We start from the raw sequence: 22477 nt of genomic DNA on the forward strand, positions 1-22477 counted from the left end.
CACACTGATCATAACAGATTGTGCCTCAGCAAAAAAAGTCATGTAAATATATATATTTTTCCTTAGCCTTTAGGTAAAATATTCACTGGAAAAGAGTGGAAATCAGATCAGTCAGCAAATTTACCAAATGTCCAGAGCCGGCATTTGTGCCTTTGGTTATCTTTAAAAACAACCCAAGACAGCTTTTCTGGAGCTCGAGGGGCTAATCATTCTGCAACTCTGACCTTTTACAAAATAACTTCCTTAATTACTGGTGAAACACTGGCTTCAGAATCAAGGTGGGGCAACTCTCACAAATGAGTCTAGGACACTCTAGGGGAAGGCAGGAAGGTGTTCCAAGAACCTCAAAGGTCCCAGGGACTCCAGCCTGAAACAGAGCAAAGGAAGAGAGAACATCATCATGTTCCCCCAAGTCTCCTGGCGACCTCGTTGGGAGTGCATCCATCAAGAAAGCCGCTCAGAACGCCCTCCGGTCCACGCAGCCCAAGGCGCACCTGGAGCACATTTCCCACGTGTGCCCAGAGGGTGGCGCTGCCAATCCAGCCTTGGCCCGCCGCCGCGCGCTGCTCCTCGGCGGTGCGGGAGCCCTCCGCTCGGTCTCCCGCAGGCCGGCGGGGCGCACGCGCCCGGTAGGGGGCGCCGCCGGCCCGGGCGCAGCGGCTCCCTCCGCCCACCCGGAGGCGGCTGCGGCGAGGCGAGCCCCGCGCGAGTGCGCTGCGAGGCGGGCCGCAGGGAGGGAGGCGCGAAGAGGGCGCGAGGGTGGCAGCCGGAGGGAACCGCCGCCCCTGCCCGCCCAGGTCCCCGCGGGGCGCATGGGGCTCTTCGAGCCGGGATCGCGCGCGCGCCCCGCGCCCAGCTGTCTGCTGTCGTGAGGAGCCGCGCCGGGACGCCCCCCAGACGCTGTGCTGTCGGGAGGATGACCATGGCCGGAGGCAGGAGGGGACTGGTGGCTCCGCAAAACACATTTCTGGAGAATATTGTCCGCCGGTCCAATGGTAAGAGGTGCATTTGGATTTCGGTTCCCCAGGCTTTTTCTCCGTGCCTTTATTTTAGACGCCTCTCGCCGCTCGGCGCCGGCAGATGCAGCAGAACCCCGGAGCTGTGCTGGGAGCCGCGGCGCGGGCGCCCGGGGCTGTCTCCCGGAGGCTGGGAAAGGTGGGCAGGGCGGGGCGGGGTCTGATGGGCCCCCATCCCAACAGGAGAGCTCTCCCGGGGACGTGTTTTGGGCTTTTTCTCGCGCCTTCTCGATCTCATCTCCAGAGAGCGTGACAGCTGATGAGCAAAGTACTGGGAAAAGTGATGGGAAGCTGGACGCAGCAGGAGCGACAGCGCGTACCCCATCGCTGCTGCCCACCCCTCCGCGAGGGCTCTCAGGGCTCTCCGCCTGCTCCCCAAGGCGCCTCCTCTGTCCAGGGAGAGCCAGCAGTAGAGACTGCAACTCCAGGTCTTGGCCCCAAGGGATGGGAGGATGAGGCTGCCTCCACCTTCCATCCTGGCAGCTGAAAAGTCCGAGGTGTAGGGAAGTGGGGACTTAGGGACGTGCTTCAGACGGCCTGATTCCACCTCTTCACCCACCTGCTCACCTCTTTCGAGGTTAACTTAAGGCTCACGAGGGGCAGAGTTTCCTGGACTCAGCTGGGAACTGGAGGGCACAGGTGTAGAGCTGGCCAAGCGGTACAAACCTGTCATAGTTCCTCTCTTCCAAACCGCAGCAGCGGTTTTATGCCGTAAATCTTGCTCACCTATAAATTCCCAAACTCACCAAGCCTGTGAAGCTATTACCCAATAAGCCAATGCTCCCCGCTCCTCTCTTTCCCTGTGGCATTAAGATGGACAGTATCTTGAAGCGCTGGGAGGCGAGAGTCCTAGCAGCGGGGATGGAAAGGGAAACATTTCAAACGCCTTTAGGACCCACAGCGGAGCATCCCGGCTAAAGCGCTTGCAGAGCAAATAGGAGGCGGTTGGAAGGTGCAGTGAACACCGGTTCATCAAACGGCTAAAATGAAAAGGGGCTGAGCCTGGAGATTCTCTATGCAGGCTCCTGGACCCCCTCCTTCCAGAGACAGATGACATTCTTCTATTAGAAGCACTTGAAGAGCTAACTCAGGAAATGGGTTTTAAAAATGTGTAAATATCACAGTTCAGAGCCTTAAGGAGCCTGTGGTCAAACTGGGGGCTTCTATTCAGATTTAGATAAGAATTGAGGGGAAGGGCATGAAAAATCACTTCTGCTACTAAGAAATAGTCTTTAATTAAGAAAGTCATTCAAGTTTATCTTATAATAACATCAACTGGGATAGCAAATCGTCATGTATTATTTAAGTGCTTTGTTTGAAATGATCATTTATTGTGTGCGTCTTAAGAATGAGAGTGTCAAAGAGTTTCTGGTCAGTCACCTTTCTCTTCAAGGTCTTCCTCACTCAAACTAACTAAGGTGGCTTTTAGAACAAGGTCACAGCTATTACCTGGGGATGCAAGGGGATGCTAAATACTACATGAACAGCCATAATGAACTCTTCTGCCATAAAAAAGCTGGAGGTGTTTATAGATTTTTAAATAAAATCACTATGTAAGAATTAATGTGCTGTGATTGCTGTTGTTATGGGCCTGTTAAGGGGTATGGAGGCAGTCTTGCACATTTGGGGATCCCATTGCCAGTGACATCGACTTTTTCACAAATATCAATGACAATTCCATTTTTTGGTGAAGAGGCAGTGTCCTTTAAGTTAGAGGGGAAACCCTGTGTCTAATGCATGCCATATTATGTTTTTGAGAGGAGAGAGCAGCAGCAGAATCTTACATGTAACAGTTACAAGGTTCCTTGGGCTTGTAAGAGGACCTTAAGAATCCTGGAGCTGATACTACAATTAAAAAAAAAATTCCTGGAGCAGAATACCTTCTAGTTTACTGGATCTTCTTAGAACCACTTCCCCTCTGTAAGCATCCGTAGAACGTCAGTCGAATAAGTAGCTGGAAATATTTTTAGCACTGGCATTTTAATTTCAGCACCAATTCCAGTAGCTTGACTTCAGTTAACCAACCAACCAAACAACATCAACAACAAAAACAAGACATCTTGAGAGAGTTGGATGAACTTTTAAAACTATCTATTTTTTCGGAAGAAAAGATTTCTGATCCTGAAATAATGCGATTTAAGTTTTTAGTGATCCTTTCATCCTATTTCCTGAACACAAATAGAAAAAAAAAGTGGACTCTTGGAGGTATCACGATATCTACCTGCATTATGTTATTTTACTGTGATGGAAAGAGTCTATTTAAAAATATTGATTGTCTCCTCCTAAAATCCACCAGCCTTTTTTTAGACATTACAGTATTTAAATAGCATTTTACCTTTAAATAGAAAAACCTTTTGGTCATTTTGATAGGTATTTTCTGCCCATGGTCCTATGCAGTATTATTGTTCCTCTTTTACAGATCAGAAAACTGAGTCCTAGGAATATTAAGTGACTTATTCAAAGTGGCAGGCAGACAGTGCCCTAGGCAGGAGTTCTTTAGAGAATATCATTCATCCTTCTTGTAGCATCATTGTTTCTCCAGCCCTTATGACTTAGCCTGTGGAACTGTTTTCACCATCCTTCAAAAAACTACTCTTATTATATGCTAATGGATAATAGAGCTGACTTTTCTGGGGGGCATTTGAATATTTGATGTCTGGAATATCACAGAACTGTAGGATAAGACAGACCTTAGATGCTATCTAGTCTGCCTCTCCTTCCCCATCATTGTGTAGATGAAGAAATTGAAGCAAGCGCATTTCCTCAAATATTTAAGGAAAGAACTGATGAGACCCCAAGCCCCTTGACCCCAGTGTCGTGTTCCTTGTGGTATACCATGCCACGACCTTCCTTGTATTACCGTTATTTTCTCTAGAGAAGCATAATTCCCAGTGGAGATTAAATAAAATGTTATAACAACAAGAACAACATCCATTTTGGCTAACAGCCATGCTAACTACCACATCCAAACAGAATAACAGGGCAAAGGAGAAGCTAATTCTGTTTCAAGGAAGGGCAGTATTTTCACCTTTGTCAATGGTTTAGCTGAAGGCACAGGCAGGAGAACGGGCACAGGCTGGAGAAGGGGCACTTGACCTTCGTGTGCCTGTTGCAGAGTATTAAGTCACTTTTCATAGACTATCACCTTTGATCCTCATAAGCCAGCAAAGGAGGTGCGGTGTCCCCATTTTAGAGTTTCAGGAACCAAGAATCCTAAGGTTAAGTAATTTGCCTACAGTTAGTAAAATGCGAAGTTAGAAAAGGCAGTTAGAGGCAGCTGAGGGACTAGCCAGCAGTTGTTATTGGTTTGTTCATTCAACAAAGATTTATTGAACACTGGGATATAGTGGAAAACAAGAAACCCTCCTTACCCTTAGTAAGTTTCATTCTAGTGAATCTTGGGGCAAGGTTCTTACCCTTATTTTACAATGTGTCCTGGATGTCACTCTTATTTACATCTGACATTGTATTTAAAAAATACGTTTTTAAGGTGTTTACTGGTTTTGATGGGACTGAAATCCAGTTTAACTTTCTTTGATACATTCTGAATACCACTTGAAGGCGAGACTTGATATTTATCTGTTTTTTGCATATGTTGTAAGTAGTCACCAGGAATAAATAATGCCCCAGATTTGATTTGATTTTACTTACGGTCTTGTTGGTGATCATTTCAAATCGTTCTATTGACTTCGTTGCCACTTAGGCAGAGCCAGCCTATTTCTCTGTATAGTCATGGTTGGAAAATGTCGTTCCAGAATATTTTTTGATGGTTTCTTAAATCTGCAGGCACTTACTCTCAGAATGCTCGCTGAAGTAAATAGGAGAGCTGTCTTAGGAAGGCTGGCAGACCTTAGTGCCAGGAAACTACGAAAATACTGCCCTAAGTGGTCCCATTCTAGGAAGAACATATGTTTTCGTGTTCGGAAACCTATGTCAAACAATTGTAGGTGGCAGTAAGAATCCATGCACATTAGCAGGAGTGAAACGCAGCACATTTCAGTACAGATTTATGTACATGTATAATTTACAGATTGCTAAATCAGCTGTGTTTTTGTATAGTGTTCAGTTGGTTCAGGTTGTTGATATATTTAGTTAGCACACAGGATGAGAGCTGCGGGTAATATTGTGTCTCCTCATAGATGTGTTGAGCCACAGTAATATTTATAAAACAGAGAAGTGGTTAAAATCCATTGTTGCTCTGAAAAGAGAAAGGGTGATAATCTGGATTATTACCAGCTCAACATAGCTTGTTTTTTCTTCTAGTATTTTCTAAGATAACCTTCAGCCAAGGCTCGGCTGTCATTTTCTGAAAGTGTCAAAAAGGCAAATCTATCGACTGATCTTAGCCAGGGCATGGAGCAGAGGGAGCCTTGTGAGTTAATGTAAGGCAATAAAGTTTCCAAATTCCATGATTTTTATGAAATCCATCTATTTTAACAATCTATCATATAAGAATAGATGCATTTGAGGAACACTGTGGGGAGAGTGAATCTTTGGCTTCATTCTTTCTGACACCAGCTCTTCATTTATGATTGCACTTCATTTGGCAGTGGTTTCTCCAGCGTCACCTTGAAGCTCCTCAATACTTCCTCCTGTTTATTTTTGGTTAGTTAACGGCTTGTAGACAAACATTTAAAATATACCTTAGTTATTTATTCAAAGCAACCCTTTTTGTAAAGTGAGTATCTGCTTTATACATTTAAGATATTTGGATCACGATTTTTTTTTTTCCTTAGTTTTTCTCTTTGAGTGGTCACATTTATAACTGGTGAGACAGAGAAAAAGAAGCATGGAATCTTAGGTCTGAAGGGGCATTCTTTACAATTCCTTTTCCAGTGTTTGAATCCTCTCCAGAACATCCCTTCCAGCTGTTATCCAGCCCGTGCTGAATGGCTTCACAGATGGAACACTCACTTTCTTACAAGGAGTGTTCTGTTTTTGAGCAACTATAGTTGTGAACTAGTTTCTTCTTTTCCTTTCCCTTCCCTTCTCTTCTCTTCTCTTCTCTTCTTTTCTCTTCTCTTCTCTTCCCTCCCAATCTTCCTCCTCCTCATTCTTCTTTTCTTGTTGTTGTTATTGTTTTGTCTCACCAAAATCTGTCCTCTTACAGCTACCACTCATTCGAGGCTTCCCCACAGACCACAAAGGACCTAGCCCACTCTCTTTTCCACCTGAAAACCATTTTTTTTTTTTGTAATTTGATAAGCGTTGTCTTTTTGATTCTTCTCCCTTTTTTAAAATCTTTTTTAATTGTTTAATACCACAATAGAAAAGCACCGAAAATAATTTGTACAGCTTAACACATTTGTATAAAGTAAATTCTGTGTTATCACCACTTATGTCAAGAAATTGAATCCTACCAGCTCTCCAGAAGTCCCCTGGGACCCTTCCCCAGCCCAACTCCCTTACTCTCCAAAGGGACCACCTCCTGATTTTATGGTGATCACTTTCTTACTTTTCCCCATAATTTCACCACCTTGCTTTACATTCCTGAACACTACAATTTATTTTTGAGCTCTGTATTCATGGGACCATACAGCACGTATTCCTTTGTCAGCTGGAGATTCATTCATGTAGTTGCATGTACTGTCAGTTCATTTTCACTGCTGTGTAGTACTTCATGGTATGACCATATCACACATTTTATTTGTCCATTCTGCTGTTGATGAACATGTGTTGGTTTGCAAACTGGCTGCCGTACATGAAAGGCAAGGAGAGACCGAAGAAAGAGGACCACTCCAGATTGGTAGGTGGCAGTTTTAACAAGCAAGGGAAGTTATGTATGAGGCTTGTCTTGGGCAGCCACAAGACAAGTAGTTCTCCACACTTGCCCACCAGAATCTTAAAAGTTTATATAGAGGCCTTAACTGGGTTCAGTCCTGTATACTGTCCAGGTGTTCTCATCAACACCTTATTCTCTCTAGTTTGTGACCTTGAAACGGCTCCCACTGTGGGAACAGTGGGCAGAATGTACATTCCAAGGACAGGGGAGTGGGTGAGGAGCCTCTGATTGCTCTGGTCCAGCTCACGGGTCAACCAGTGGTCACATAAGAACTCGATGACCTCCTCCAACAACATGTGAGTTGTTTCCAGTTTTTTGCTCTTACTGATGCTACAAACATTCTTGTACATGTCTTTTGGGACATGTGGGCACATATTTCTCTTGGGTATATACCTAGGATGCATATGTTTAACTGTGGTAGGTGCTGCCAAGCAATTTTCCGAAGGGTTTGTATCAATTTACACTCCCACCTGCAGTGTATGAGAGTTCTTATCACTCCACATCCTTGCCAATCCTTGATATTTTCTCCTTTTTTTCTTTAACAATGACATTGCCCAAACAGTCTAGTAACTAATAAAACAGGGTCATTTAGAGTTATTTTAGTAATGAGCACGTGAACAGAATGAAATGAAAACAAAACTTGCTCTTGTCCTTTGGGAGGCATTAGTATCTACTGTGTGTTCAAATGTTCTCACAGAGTGAACTCCCTCACACATGATGGCAAATGATGTGAAAGACTTGCTCAGTTAGAATTGTGTGCGAAGGGCACGTGCAAAAGTGCTTTTGTGTGTATGTGTGTTTGCACGAGTTTAGGAGACTCATTTTCTTAAGTTGAGAAGCAGTAAACTCTGAGGACAGACGTTATGTAAGAATTAGGGCTGGAAGTGAGAAGAAACTAGGAAGTGAATGATCTATGTTTATTTTAGTGAAAGAAAGATGACAAAATGACTGAAGGAAGGGCACAGATTTCATGGAGGAATAAAAAATCAAAGACAAGCTAAAATGAAAGTGAAGACCAGCTTATGGTTCAGTTTCATAAATATGGTGGACCTCCTTTGTGCCCAATACCGTGCTAGAGACTGGGAATACCAAAATAAGTGAGACTTTTGGGATGTCGGGTCTCAAATTGAGGAATCCACAATCAAGACAAACATGCATTCTAAACCTCTCCAAAGATTTAAGAGATGTTATACCGACTCAACACTTGCTACACATTTTTCCCTTATAAACACCTCACCCAAAATTATTCCTAGATTTTATAGCCGTTTCTTTTTTTGTGAGATTGGGTGTGGGATGACCGGATCCCGTAAGTCTTTTTAAAGAAGAAGATTGCAGAATGTGTGAAGCTTGGCTTTGATGTGCTGGAAGCTTCCTTAAAAAATGCCATTCCTCTGGGATGTCCCATTGCTCTTTCTTAGACATGCTGTCTTGGGTTGCTCACCCATTGTGGTGAGTTTCCAGCACATCCTGGATACTGGAATCTGTTCGATACTCTGGTTGTTCTCTATGCAAGAGCAGTCTTGCTGAACAGATTGCAGTCTGGCCAACTCTCTGCTCTAACAGTCATGTACTCTTGTTAATGACAAAGTTACTTAAAACTCTTCTGATTGGATGTTACAGAGTTATGTTAATAATCAGAATCTGTTTGCTTACTTATCCTAAGATTGTTCATTATGTAAATTAAAATGACGACTCTTTGTCCTATATTGCATAAAACTGATATTCTGAAATTAACTGTCAATCCTATAATTATTAATGTAATTATTCACCAAGAGTACCTTAAAACCATCATTTCTCATAGCTTTTTAAAGGTCCTATAATGACATCAGGTGCTTCTGTAAAGAAGAGGAATGGCCTTTCATTACCTCCTTCTTCTCTTAAAGCAATAGCGTGGGCATCCTCCACAGGCATTCTCAGAGTGCCGGCGTCAGCATTTGAAAGATGGCAAATTTTACTGACATTTAATATATTGGAAAATTTTACCGATATTTATCTTCTGATTAACTTTGATTTCTATTGAGAGTAAATTTGGAAAGCATAGTTTAGACTAGAACTTCCCAACTATGGCAAAGAAAATGGAGTTAATTTGAATGATAAGACTATGTTTCATCTAAATGGATTTTTAAGTTTTTAGTTTCTTTACTTTTGTTTCCTCTCAGCATTATTGGGACTGACTTGACTGGAGTTCTACGTTGCAATCATTAAGATTGTGCTTGGAGCCTCTCTGTGGGCCAATGTAGTGCATATCTTCTGTTTGCCTCCCTAGAGCCCTTCTCTTTTCTCCTCCAACCTGCTCTGTGTCCTGGGAGGCTGCACTATATGGATTAGGTCAGTAGCTTCCCTTGCTCTCTGGCTCCTGGCTGGCTTCAGCTTGTGGGGCATACCACCATGAGGTGGGAGGGAGGAGGGGGAGGTTGTGATATTTATTCTCCTGGTCTCCTCCCTGCAATGTCCTCATTACCTATCTGTTTTCCCTTGATTAAATGTTACATCTCCAGCTCACTCCCTTTGGGTTTGGGTAGAGTTGAGCACCTTAAAGTTCCCCACTCTTACTGACCCTGGGGCCCTGCACCATCCCTGAAGTTTTCCTTGGTGGTGTTCTGGGCCAGGCTGCGGCTGGCTGGTCCCACCTCTCAAGATCTGGTTATGCACATCTCTTCCCGAATCCTGGTTCAGGGACTTTGCCTTGGTAGTTTGAAATCTGCCATGGTGGGAGTATTTACACTTCGGAAATTGGCAAATGCTATAAATCAGGGCTCCCTCCACCCCCTCCTGGAGAGTCGGGGTACCAGCATACCACTGCCTTATACCTCATCCGTGCCTTTGTGAATAGCTCCTTTATTAAACATTCTTCTAATTATCCATATGAGGTTGCCATTATTTTCTTGACAGGACTGACTGATAGAGCCAGTTACTCATTCTCTGAATGAAGTACCTTCACAACGTTTTGTCTAGATCAGTTTCAGTCATGGGGGTGAACTTGGTGAGGGGATACGTGTTCAGGTACTTCTTTTAACATGACCAAAACCACTTGTGTTCTGCTTGATGAGGGCAGCATACGCCTGCCCTGGCTTTTCAACTCAGTGAGTTGGTCACCTACAGGCTCCACGAGGGCCGTCTAGTTCCTTTTTCATCTTTTTTCACTGTCATAATCTCAGAAGTCAAGAGAGACCGTAAGTAGACTCTTAGTCTATCAGAGACATTAGAACCAGCTAATACTGGCTATAAGCCCCAATTATAACTATTGGTTATAATCATGACCTTGGACAAATTAAATAGCTTTTCTCACATGTATGCCTGGCAGTGTGCCAAAGGTTTTACATGCGACATCTCCTCTCATCTTCACTATAACCATCCTGTGGGTACTTTCATTGTTCCCATTTTATAAGTGCAGAAACTGAGGTTTAAAGAGGTTAAGTAAACTGCCTTTGGTTAATTTCTAGTAGTAAAATCTCTAGGAACGTGTCAGGAATGCATATTCTTGGGCCCTACCTTCTACCTGTGAATCAGGACCTCTGGGGCTTGGGGCCCCATTACCTGTGTTTTACTAAGTCTTCCAGGCAATTCTGATGGATGTTGTAGTTGGAGGACTGCTGCTTTTGAGACAACCCCATGCATTTCTTTACCTGAGAGCTAAATGCTTGGCTACCAGGGTGGTGGATGGAGGAGGCGTGTATCAGAAAGTGAGTGGACTTTTTCTCTGTAGACTTCCAATTAGTTTCCCAGTTTTTGCTCACATCTCATTTCTGCCTCATGTAGTAGCAGCATTTCAATGTCCTGAATCTCTTCAGGGACCTGCTGGGCCCATTAGCCCCCTCCTTGGCCAGATCTCTCTGGAATTTTGAAATCGTGGCTTCCTCTGCTGCACATTATCCTCCATCTACTTTTCATCTTCCAGAAGCTGAGCTCATGCCTGCTGGTAACTCCTTTTTCTTTGTTGTTGTGGGTATATTCCATTTAATTTTTCCAGAACAAGGAAATCAATGTGTGTTCAAGCTGCCATTTTGAAATGACTGCTACTTTTTAAAGACAGGGAGGTCCTAAATTCTACTCACATTCTCCTTCTGTCAGATTAAGTTCCACTTTATACTTTTCCCACCTAGTTGGAATGTCCAGGGATTATTTTCCAGCCACCTTCACTGAATTTGTCACTTTTCTCTGTTATTCTCTTCATTTAAAATGCCGCCTCTCTACCCACTTCCGAATCCCTACCTCTCACTTGTCTCTCGTAATGCCTTCCCTTTGAATTTTCTGGTTTTCTTCTCTTTCTCTGTCTCCCTCTGGCTCTTGGTCTGTCTTTCTCCTCAATTTCTCATGCACAGTAGACCCCTTCCCTTATCTGAGGTTTTAGTTGCCAAGGTCAACCGAGGTCTGAAAATATTAAATGGAAAATTCCAAAAATAAACAATTTATAAGTTTTAAATTGCACACCGTTCTGAGTAGCATGATGAAATGTTGGCCTTCCCACTCCATCCCACCCGGGATGGGAATCATTTTGTCCAGCGTACCCACACTGTATACACTGCCCTCCCATTAGTCACTTAGTAGCCATCTCGTTTATCAGATTGACTGTCCAGATCAACTGTCTTGGTATCACAATGCTGGTCTTCAAGCAACCCTTATTTTACTTAATAATGGCCCCAAAGCATAAGAGTAGTGATGCTGGCAATTCAGATATGTCAAAGAGAAGCTATTATTGTTCATCTCTTACTATGCCTAATTTATAAGTTTATCATAGGTAGGTATATATGTATAGGATAAAACATAGTGTGCATAGCCTTCAGTACTATCTTGGTTTCAGGCATTCACTGGGGATCTTGGAATGTATCCCCCTTTGTTAAGAGGGGACTACTGTACTCTCCCCAATGGTTCTGTGCTCTCTTCTCACACACTGTCTTGGTCTTGCTATGGGTCTCTTGCTCTTGAGTGCCCATCCTTCAGCTCTGGCTCATGCTCTTGCACTCTCTGTTGGCCTGTCCCCTCTCCCCATGTTCCAGGTCCCTCCATTCCCTCCCTCTTTCCTCTTCTTTGCCCATCTGTCTGTCTTCCTGCCTATTTCTACATGTTGCTGCCTGCTGCTAATTGTCTCTGTTGTCTGTCTCTGTTGCTGTCTGCCTTTTGTCTGTGTCTCTGTCATCTGTCTTTGTCTCTATCTCTGTCTGCCATCTCTCTCCACCTGTCCATTTGCTGCCTGTCTTTGTCGTCTCTGCCTCCATCTATCCATTTCTGCCCGTCTGTCTGTCTGAGTCTCTGCATTCCTCCCCTTACATGCCTCTATGACTGCTCTTCTGTCAGGACCACCTTTCTCCATTGGCTTACCAGCGTACACATGGTCAAAGATGTCTCCTCATCTCTACAGGCCTCTCAGCTTTACTGTCTTAGTTTTTTGGTCTGGAGAAATGATCTAATTGGCTCAGGCTTGACTGGGGGTTGTATGACCAGTTGTCTACTCCTCGTCTAGATTGCTGTGACAGGGGCCTGGGTGGGGGAGCGGGATATGGAATTATGTGATATGTAGAGTAGGGCATATAGAGCTAGATGGGGAAGTTGGGCGTAGCTTTTAAATGGGTGGATGTGTCCCCTGTGATTTGCCATGCCTGGGACAAGGTAGATTTTCAATTATTTTTTGTGTTAAGCTGAGCTGCTCTGAGATTCCTTCTGTCTACCCTACTGCTATACGCTATCCTTACTGAGCCATTTACCAAGAAAGTTTTAAAACAGCATAGGAAGCAAATGTAAAACTTAAAAAAATTGTTTCCTAGTACCATTTAATATTTTTATACTGCTTACTTTGAGTCATTTTTTTTTTTGAGTTCTGGGAGTGAATTTTTTTGTGCTTTTCAATGATGGTTTGAGTTTTGTTGAAAGTGGCTATAATGTGCACAGATGTACATTAAGAAATTATTATGACTATAAAAATGAAAATAAAATACCTCATTGATTAATCTATTGCAGCACTTTTTAGCAATTCATCACATGAATAAATGTTTCTTAGCAGTAATTTAGCATAGCACTGACCTCTTATTTATTAAGTAAATATCACTGAGTGATGAAAAAGTCTATATTTGTAACACAATTTCATATAATTCCCTTCCATACTGCTTGTGAAACTGATTTATCTGTTTTTATTGTTTCAACATCCTTTAATTTAATGCTGAATGAAGATGGAGGTCATGCTTTGAAAGCATGTGCTTTGGGGTAACTACCCAGTAAATGAAATGTTTGAGTTTGCTTTTGAAATTGAAGTCTCTCTCCCCACTGTAATTTACTGACTTTATCTGTGGGATATTAAAATCAGAGACAAAGCAAATAACTATTGAATCTCTTGGGAGTTCAGTTTGTATTGTGCAAAGATCGGGCCCTTGACAATTTAGAAGAGTCTTTTTCATGGAATTTTATTGTTGAAAAACACAGTAGAGTCGCAAAATGACTTTCGCTGATATTAAGATTTTAGATGTTTATTTAAGTCTATCATACTGACTTAGCATCTTGTTTCTCATCCCATCATCTCCGTTCTCCAAATATTACCAAATTTTGATCTTTTTTTTTTTTTTTTTAGGAAGATTAGCCCTGAGCTAACTACTGCCAATCCTCCTCTTTTTGCTGAGGAAGACTGGCCCTGAGCTAACATCCGTGCCCATCTTCCTCCACTTTATACATGGGACGCCTACCACAGCATGGCTTTTGCTAAGCGGTGCCATGTCCGCACCTGGGATCCAAACCGGCTAACCCTGGGCCGCTGAGAAGCAGAACATGGAAACTTAACTGCTGCACCACCGGGCTGGCTCCCTTTTTTATTTTTTTAAAAAGTAATTTCTGGTATGGCTTTTATTTAGGTTCAGGCAAATCAAATTATTGTTTCCCGGTCTTTGTCAAGTACTTATATACATACCTCTTGTTATCATCATTTATCTCAATCATTTTTCTGTTGTTTTAAAAGAAAGGAAAATAGGGGGCCAGCCCCACGGCTGAGTGGTTAAGTTCACGCGCTCCGCTTCGGCAGCCCAGGGTTTCGCCGGTTCGGATCCTGGGCGCCGACATGGCACTGCTCATCGGGCCATGCTGAGGTGGCATCCCACATGCCACAACTGGAAGGACCCACAACTGAAAATATGCAACTATGTACCGGGGGGCTTTGGGGAGAAAAAGGATAAATAAAATCTTTAAAAGAAAGGAAAGTATATTTTTGCTCAAACTTGCTTTTTGTAAGAGCTGATTTCCTCAGTAATGTATAACAGTGAAGTGTCCTGAGAGCTGTCCTCTTCTGAGAAAATATCTCGAGTTATTAGAAGCATATTGTGAAATATTTACTGTAGCCAGCTAAATAGCCAGTGTTGGCAGGGAACAATAAATTTGTGTGAACTGCTTATTGAATGTGGCTTTTATCTGTGTAATTGCCCAAACTGAGTCACTTTCCTATGTCATTGCTTTAGTTAGTTTCTCCTTTGTTATTTGTGGTAATTATGATGGAAAGCAATTTTCTAATAATTTCTTTTTTACACTATCTCTGTGTTATGCTTTATGGGCAAAGGGTAGGTTTGGAATGACTTTGACACGTCTGACTACTGCAGTGTGGTTTGGCTCATGCCCCATCAGCTGAAGAAACTTTACATGGTGGGGCGAGAGGAGTCTTTCAAATTTTTAGAGAATGTTTGTTTTATTCTACGATAGGAGGAAAACTGTGTGGGCTGAGCAAGGTTGAGCTTAGGAAACCTTACATTTAATTACATGCTCTCTCACAGCTAAAGACCCTCATGGGGTAGAAAGGCGTCAGAGGGAGGCGGTAGAATCTGGCTAATTTGCATCAAAGACCTGGAGACACAGGGAACTTTCGGATGAAAGCCCATGAATAAATCCTGGCAAGGGCAGCCAGGTTGAACCTACACATTTTGCTGAACAATGTGGGAGGGACTTGATCAGTTAGGAAGATATGGATTTGGAGGCAGGCTTGGTGCTTCAGAATGGGCCACGGGCTGATTGGAAGTTACACATTCCACCTGCAAAGGCTACTCCTACAGTCAAGAGTGAGCATATGTCATACCTGGATTTTACAGATTCCAAAGACACATTTAGGCATTTTCTGTATGTATAAACCGACCCACCAATGTGTGATTTATTTCTACTGTAGAATCCTTTGACAATACAATCCTTTGACGATGCTGTAGAATCCTTTGCCCTGTAGTTTACCTTCACTGAGATCCATAGAGCTGAAGTGACTTACCCATATAGCTCGTTAGGGACAACACTGCCACTAGAACCCAATTTGTTGTTGTCGCCATTGTTGTTCTTTCAAATGGTGCTCTATGAGAACCCTAGGCATTTCTGGGGAAGGGGAAGCGTGGATTAATAGGGTGTCTTTTACCACTCATTCTTCCTTTGGTTTTCGTTGTTGACTAGGTTCCTCAGAGCTTCTCCATGTCATCTCAGGCCGTCTTTCTCACTAGGTGGCCTCTACTTGTAGTGTGTCCACGTGACTTCTCCAGTAGTATAGCTGGACTTCTGACATGGCAGCTCAGGGCTCCCAAGAGTACAGAAGCTGCCAGACCTTAATGCTTAGGCCTGGGATTGGCACAGCATCCATTCTACTGCAGTCTGTTGGTTGAAGCAAATCACAGACCCACTCATATTCAAGGGGAGACAACTAAACAAGGGCATGAATGTGAGGAGGCACTGTTTATTGGGGGCTACCAGTGTAATCTCAGCTGTTTATAGTGATGGTTTGACTGTACCAGCTATCGTAGAGTTGAAGGCCTGAGACATGTAAGGGGCTGGTGTCGTCTAAAAAATCTTTTTTGAAAAAAGAAGAGAGAAAGTGAAAAGGACTTACAAAGCACCAGCAGTTTTCTGGAAGGGATCCTATTGCCTCTTCCTCTGTACATATGTCGTGAAGACTGTCACCAGTGTGATTTGGCAGTGCCAGAAGGCAGAAAAGTGTATGACCGCGCCATACAGTTCAGAATCTTGGAGCTTTGATCTTTGTGAATGTGTTGGAGCCCATTTTATCCTCAGTCCTCTAGGTTTTTTCTCAGTTGAAGACTGTCTGAAGGAGCCAGATAAGGGTCAAAATACCGTATGAGCTTTATTACTGTTAAACTGGGTTGGAGAACATGGCAGTACCATCTCTCTCCCTCCTGAAGCCTAGACTTTGGCTTCTAGACCACGTGTTACTGACCTCCTCCTAGGCTGTGAAGCTGGAGCTGACAGAGCAGAGGGCTGGCAAGGCCTGTCCCAAGTGGGTTCTGAGCATCATAAGGAGGCAAGTAGCTCATGCTCTCTTTTCTCCCACCACACTGGGGCACAGGCAAGTCTGAGAGGCCAAGACACACAGAGTGGACCCCTCTTGCTCGAGAGATACCTACTGATAGCTTGATTGATCTGCTTAAGGAGATATAAGTAAGGGGGATGAAGAAAGGGGTCAGAAGTATTCCTTATGGCACTTCTTTCTGGGGGTGAGTGGACACTCCTTCCTTTCAGTGAAAGCCCCAGGTGTGGAAGGATAAGTGTTGTCTTCATAAAAGCTCTGTATCAAAATAGAGCTTTGTAGATATACTGTATTCCACCAAACCTAGAGTCCTGGAGATCTATCAAGGACTTTGCGGGAGTTGCAGAATTTGTGAGCTGTGGTTCTGCTGATTTTGTTAAAGATTATTGCAAACATTATACAGTTAAGAGCATTGGCTTTGGTGTTTCTGATGGTTAATTTTATGTGTCAACTTGACCAGGTTATGGGGCGCCCAGATATTTGGTCAAATATTATTCTGGATGTTTCTGTGAGGGTGTTTTTGGATAAGTTTAGCATTTAAATCAGTAGACTGAGTGAAGCAGATTGCTTTCCCTAATGTAAGTGGGCCTCATCCAGTCAGTTGGAGGCCTGAATAGAACAAAAGGCTGCCCTTCCCCTGAAGAAGAGGGGATTATTCCTGTTTGACTGCTTTTGGGCTGGAACATTGGTTTGTTTTTCCTACCTTTGGGTTTGAACTGAAACATTGGGAAGGGGCTCTTCCTTGGTCTCGAGCCTGTCAGCTTTTGGACTGGAACTTACACCATGGGCTCTCCTGGGTCTCAGGCCTTTGGACTCGAACTGGAACTACACCATCGGCTCTCCTGAGTCTTTCCCTTGCCAACTGCAGATTTTCAGATTTGTCAGCCTACCTAATTATGGGAGCTAATTCCTTGTAATTAAGTAATCTGTCTCTCCATATATTCCTCCTGTTGATTCTGTTTCTCTGGAGAACTCAGACTAATACAGTGTTAGACAGTTTCAGCTCTACTAGATGTGTGACCTAGGAAAAATTCCTTTGGTTTGCCAAGCCTTTTTACAATATCTATAAAAATGGGTTAATGCTAGTGCCTGCCCACCTCATGGGGTAATAATCCAGTGACTATTAATACATGTGGTCTTGATGGTGATGATGCCCTCTTCATCCATGAAGAATGGCAGATATCCTAACGTTTCTCAGTTTAAAATCTCTAATAGACTCTTTTATCCAGATCAGGCCAATTCTGATGCAATCTTAGGAGATTATGGGTTTTTTTTTGATGTTTTGTCCATGCAGTGGGTTACTTTCCTAATTAAGTTTTGCTTGGCTTCAAGATAAGTTTTCATTTGCTGAGTTTGGAAAACAGTAAGTAATTCGAGAGTCATTTATGTTTGGATGTGGAATGCACATCTATCTGGCCAGAAAGTCTGTGTCACTTCACTAGATCTCTCTTATTTGGCATTCTTAACCATCAGGAATAGAGCCAACCACCCGGATGAATTAAGAAGCCTTGGCTAAGCAAAGTTGCTGTCGTGGAGTTCTTGCACCAGAACTTATGTACTTTTTAAGGAGATTCCCACTTTCTGAGCCTGTCTATTCTTAACGCAGAATTACTTCTGGAGGCAAGGTGGCAAACTGACTCAGATCCACAGATCTTATCTCCCTCACAAGCTCCCACCCCGCTGAACAGCAAGGGAGGCTAGTTAGTGGGGACTCTGAACTTCCCATTTGGTGGCATCTCAAGCTCTTCCAGGTTAAGTCATCTTTTTGGGTAACTCAGTCTCTCCTGTGTTCAGATTCCAGTTCCACCCATCCCATTGCTTCTCTCCAAGAAGGTGTGTGGGGTGGAGGTGAGCACTTGCATCACCTCTGGGGCCTCAGGTCCCCGAAAGCAAGGCCTTATTTTCCCCTACTAGTTCCATGGGTCGCTGGCAATGGCCCCCAGTCTTCTGATCATTGGGTGCCGACTGATCTGTGGGGCTCAAGTCCACAGCTGGTGAACTTAGGTTCTGTTCTTTGGATTGAACAGAATTTGGTGCCCTGCCCCAACCCAACACATACTTTCTTTTTCTGTGTGTGTGTGTATATGTGTGTAACTTGATCTAATCTAGGCTCACACGAGCCCTGCAGCTCACCTCTGCTATTTGCTTGAACCTCCATGTTGATCTTAGACTTGGGGAGTTGGACATGTAACCTTTGGTTACAAGGTCACCTCACTCCACTGTGGCAACGTTCTGCTTATGCAACTTTGGCAGCAATGGGGCAGTAGAGAACTTCTGGATCCTTGCAGACCCCATGGGAGCTGCGGAGACTCAGTACTGCTAACAATGCCAGGTTTGCTATGTAGCACCTCCGAGTCACCAGAGTGGTGTTCTCTCCACCCCTGAGTCTCAAATGGGGCTCCAGGCACAAAGTCTCCTCTCTTCTCCTCCTTTCCTGTCCCTCCTCCTCTTCTATCGTTGAGTGGAAGCAGAACTGTTACAGAAATAGGTCAGCACACTAAGTTTTAAGAAGTTAGGTGATAGTTGGCAAGTGTGGAAAGAGACAAAACATTGAAAAGACTGACAGGAGAGCCTGAGCATTTAGAGGAGGAGCAATTACTTCTACCCATATCGATATTCCATGAAGACATTGTTGTGTGTCACACAGTAGAATCATAATATATGATGACAGTAATGGTAATGTTGACTCATCAATTAAATGTCCCATTATACTTAGTGGAAGGCACATAAATCTAATATGTTACAAAGATTTTCATAGAAATGGTCCAATTTTAGTACCTAATGGAATAAGAAGGAGACTATGTAATATAATGATTAAAAGCATGGATTTTGTTTCCTTTTTAAAGTCAAAGAAGATGCTAGTGGCCTTGATTTTTCCCAGGAATAGAGAGAAGGCTTGAGGGATGATGAATATCTTTAAAGGATGAACAGAATACTTTTATGAGAAGTCACAGTGGTATCTGGAGCTTGAAATGTATTCTGTTCTCATTTTCTGGTAAATGAAAAATTTAACCAATAAATTAATCTTTTCTGATTAAATTCATTAAAAATTAAGACTGTACTTATTTTTATCAAAGTAATATATGCTCATGGTTAAAAAAATCAGACTGAAGAGCTCATAAAGAAAACAACCATCCTAAGCCTTGTCCTTTCACCCATCCCACTCATCAGACGCCACATGTTCTAATTTTAGCTGTTTCTTCTTATAGTTTCTGCCATGTCTCTAAATAACATGCATTATAGCTATTTCTAGATTTGTCAATTTTAGATGTTATCTGTTGACTTCTGTTATTTTAGTTGAGTTTTTGGCTCACTTTATCTACTTCCTACCCCCTCCTCCTAATATAATTATATTACTCTCTTATTGGTTATCTTTGCAACTTTAAGTAAAATATTTATACCTTTCCTTTTTATTATGTCAGCTCCAGACATCATCTCCTAATTGTCTCTCTTGTAGTATTTTTACAGCATCAGAATTGGTGAGGTTATATTCAGGTACTTATGATAATTAAATATTTTGTGCTTCAACTATATGTTTGTTTTAAAAATTAGAAATTTAAAAGGTGTTTCCATTACTATGACAACGACGTGACATAGTCTGATTTGATTTCCCTTCTTGCACAGCTTTTGTTTTCTTTGATGTTTCTAATTTCCTTTCCTGTCCCCCAAATTATATGCCTTTATTGACTTTTTGTGTTGTTCCAAATTATCAAGAATATCATCAGATCTTGACCTTGGTTATTAAAGATTGGCACCTGAGCTAACATCTTGTTTCCAAACTTCTTTTTGTTTTTCCTCCTTCTTCTTCTCCCCCAAGCCCCCCAGTACATAGTTGTATATTCCAGTTGTAGGTCCTTCTGGTTGTGCTATGTGGGATGCCGCCTCAGCATGGCTTTATGAGCGGTGCTAGGTCTGTGCCCAGGATGCAAACCGGTGCAACCCCGGGCGGCTGAAGCAGACCGTGTGAATCCAACCACTTGGCCACAGGGCCAGCCCCAGATCCTGACCTTCTTTGTCCCTTGTTAACCCTCTTCTGGAACTTCTGTTTTCTGAACCTTTCTGGATTGAATGCTTTTTGTTAGCTTCCTTCCCTGCCTTCTGCATGGGGAACCACTTTTCCCCCAGTTCCCCTATTGTCTTCTTTCTTGCTTTACTTCCTCGTTTTGCTGATGCACGTCCTCAAGCAACCTCCTGAGAAAGAATATTTGGGAAAGAAATTTCCCACGTCTTTGCATATCTGAAAATATCTTTATTCTACTTTCACATTTGAATGTTTTAATTTTTAAAAAAATATTTTCTGGCCTTTTCTCATGTTGTTCTTCTTGCTATTCCCATTAGGATGCAAGTTGTTCCTCTTGGATTGATCCTCTATGTCTTATTATTATTATTTCTTTATATTCCTTGTCTCTTTCCCTTTCTGTGCTACTCTCTGTGAGACTTTTATCTTCTGACATATGGTGAATTTTTGTTACTCAGTTTTAATTTATAGGAGCTCTTATTTCTTCTCTTATGGGTTTTCGTTTTTCCTCATAGCATCCTGTTTTTGTTTTATGGATGTACTATCTCTTAAATCGCTCTTAGGATACTAATTAGGGATTTTTTAAAAAAGTTTTTCTCTGTTGCTTATATTATTTCTGCTTCTGTAGTAATTTTTTTTGGTTCGTTTTTTACTCTTTTTTTTTGGTAAGTTTGTACCTTTTTAATTCACTTACTTTTATTTTAGTGGGGACTAGGATAGGAAAGAAAAGAAACACCTGTAGTCAAACGGTGATCTATAACTGGCTATTCTTCCCTCTTAGCACCTAATCTTAGTGGGGCATTAGCCATGAAAAAGCTCACTCAGTTTTCCCCGCCTATTCTAGATCTTCTGAGGGAAATTAATTACAATTTCAGGATAAACAAGAGAGAGAGTTAAACTGACTAGACTTCACATACACTCAGGGGGAATTTAATGAATTTTGTGCTTCTTTTAAGGCTGACTTACTCAGTTCAAGAAATGTGAGTTTGTTCAGGGAGAGAAGACCTACACGAAGGGTTATTCTGTCTCCAGAATAAAGTCAGAGCTCCTTGACATTCAAGACCCTTCCCAGTCTGGTCTCCAGGCTCATCGATGCTGGTCTTCCCTGCTGCCCTTTGTCTGTCTGCACCAGTCTGCTGTGTGTTTCCTGCTGCCAGACCTTTGCTCATGCTTCCCCTCTGCCTGGAATGTTCCTTTCCTCCCACAACCTCTTGAGTTCACCAAAGGCAGGTATCATATTTCATTTCTCTCTCCATTGTTTTTGTATCTTCTTAGGCATTCATGTGGTTTAAATGAATTTTACTCATCCTCCTAGACCACAGCAAGTTCAAGTGTGAGCCCTCTGAGACCCAGTCCTTTACCTCCCTCAGAGTTAATCATTTTCTTACCTGTTTCTTTAGTTAGTTGTGAACATGTCTGTTTGTCCTGATAAGTTCCTGGAGTGCAAGGATCATATCATTGAGCTGTATATCCCCAGGGTCTTGCATTGTCCTTGGTACCTAATGGGCACTCAAGAAGTATTTATGGATATATGGGAGAGACGGAGGGAAGCACTGGTTGTAGATTTCATTAAAAGCGCATTTATACAATTAGCAGGTTTACAGATTCACTTCATGAAAATCGTGTTTTATGTTCCTTTTCAATAGATCAAAGAATTCTCGAGAATAGATTACTGTATTTAGTTAGCTCTTCTCCTTCTCTTTCCTCTACTCCTTCTTGCATGGTTAGGAAGGGATGGTGATCCGTATTGTGAATAAATTGTAAATGCTGTACTAGAACAAAATTAACCTCCCAATTAAATGAGGACATTGTATGTCACCGTATTTCACTCCATGTAGTGTATATACATATATAAACAAAACCTCTTCCAGGTTAACAAAAGAAGGGTGTGTGTTCTTTCTTTTTTGTTTGGGAAGGGGTGAGTATTCTGTGGAGAGGAGAGAGTCAAGCTAAAATAATGATTACATTTAAGTTCTGGGTGTTATTTGCTTAATTTAAAGTCTTGAAAAGAAAAGAGGGACAGATGATTTCCTGAGCACAAAATGTATCAAAGACTTTAGATGTTCAAAAATGTGGGTAGTGAGAACACACTAAGCTGCCAGGCATGTCTGGCCTACTTAATCCCTGCGTCGGAAGTGAATGGTGGGCTGGAGCTCCGTGAAGGAGCTCTGAAAGATGGCTTCTGTGACTACAAAATCTCAAAATCATAAGGTTTTTGTCATTGCGAGCATCTTGATCAAGTTCTACAAAGCTCTAGTCTTAGGAGGGTCCAGTCACTTTCTTACCAAGAGGAGGGCTGTCTCTGGTGTGTGTGTTCCATGAGGCAATCCTCGGTCCCCCTTCCTCTGCCTCTCTAAGAAGGCCTTCTCCTCCTTAGGAGGAGAAATTTGTAGGTCCAT

The 22477-nt window shown here is 42.6% G+C and overlaps 1 protein-coding gene across 4 annotated transcripts in view; it reads left to right on the forward strand.

The window, feature by feature from the left end:
* The first annotated feature begins 664 nt into the window (after positions 1–664).
* Positions 665–22477, forward strand: part of KCNH1 (potassium voltage-gated channel subfamily H member 1) — a 372158-nt gene continuing 350345 nt past the window's right edge. For 2 of the 4 annotated variants that reach the window (XM_014739610.3, XM_070266741.1), the window contains exon 1: positions 665–995. In XM_014739610.3, the coding sequence (XP_014595096.2) occupies positions 917–995 (79 nt within the window). In that variant the 5' untranslated portion in view covers positions 665–916. The remainder of the gene's footprint in view (positions 996–22477) is intronic. The other 2 variants (XM_023640768.2, XM_070266740.1) reach the window with 2 other exon arrangements.

The sequence above is a fragment of the Equus caballus genome, chromosome 5, assembly GCF_041296265.1.
Source record: "Equus caballus isolate H_3958 breed thoroughbred chromosome 5, TB-T2T, whole genome shotgun sequence".
NCBI lineage: Eukaryota > Metazoa > Chordata > Mammalia > Perissodactyla > Equidae > Equus > Equus caballus.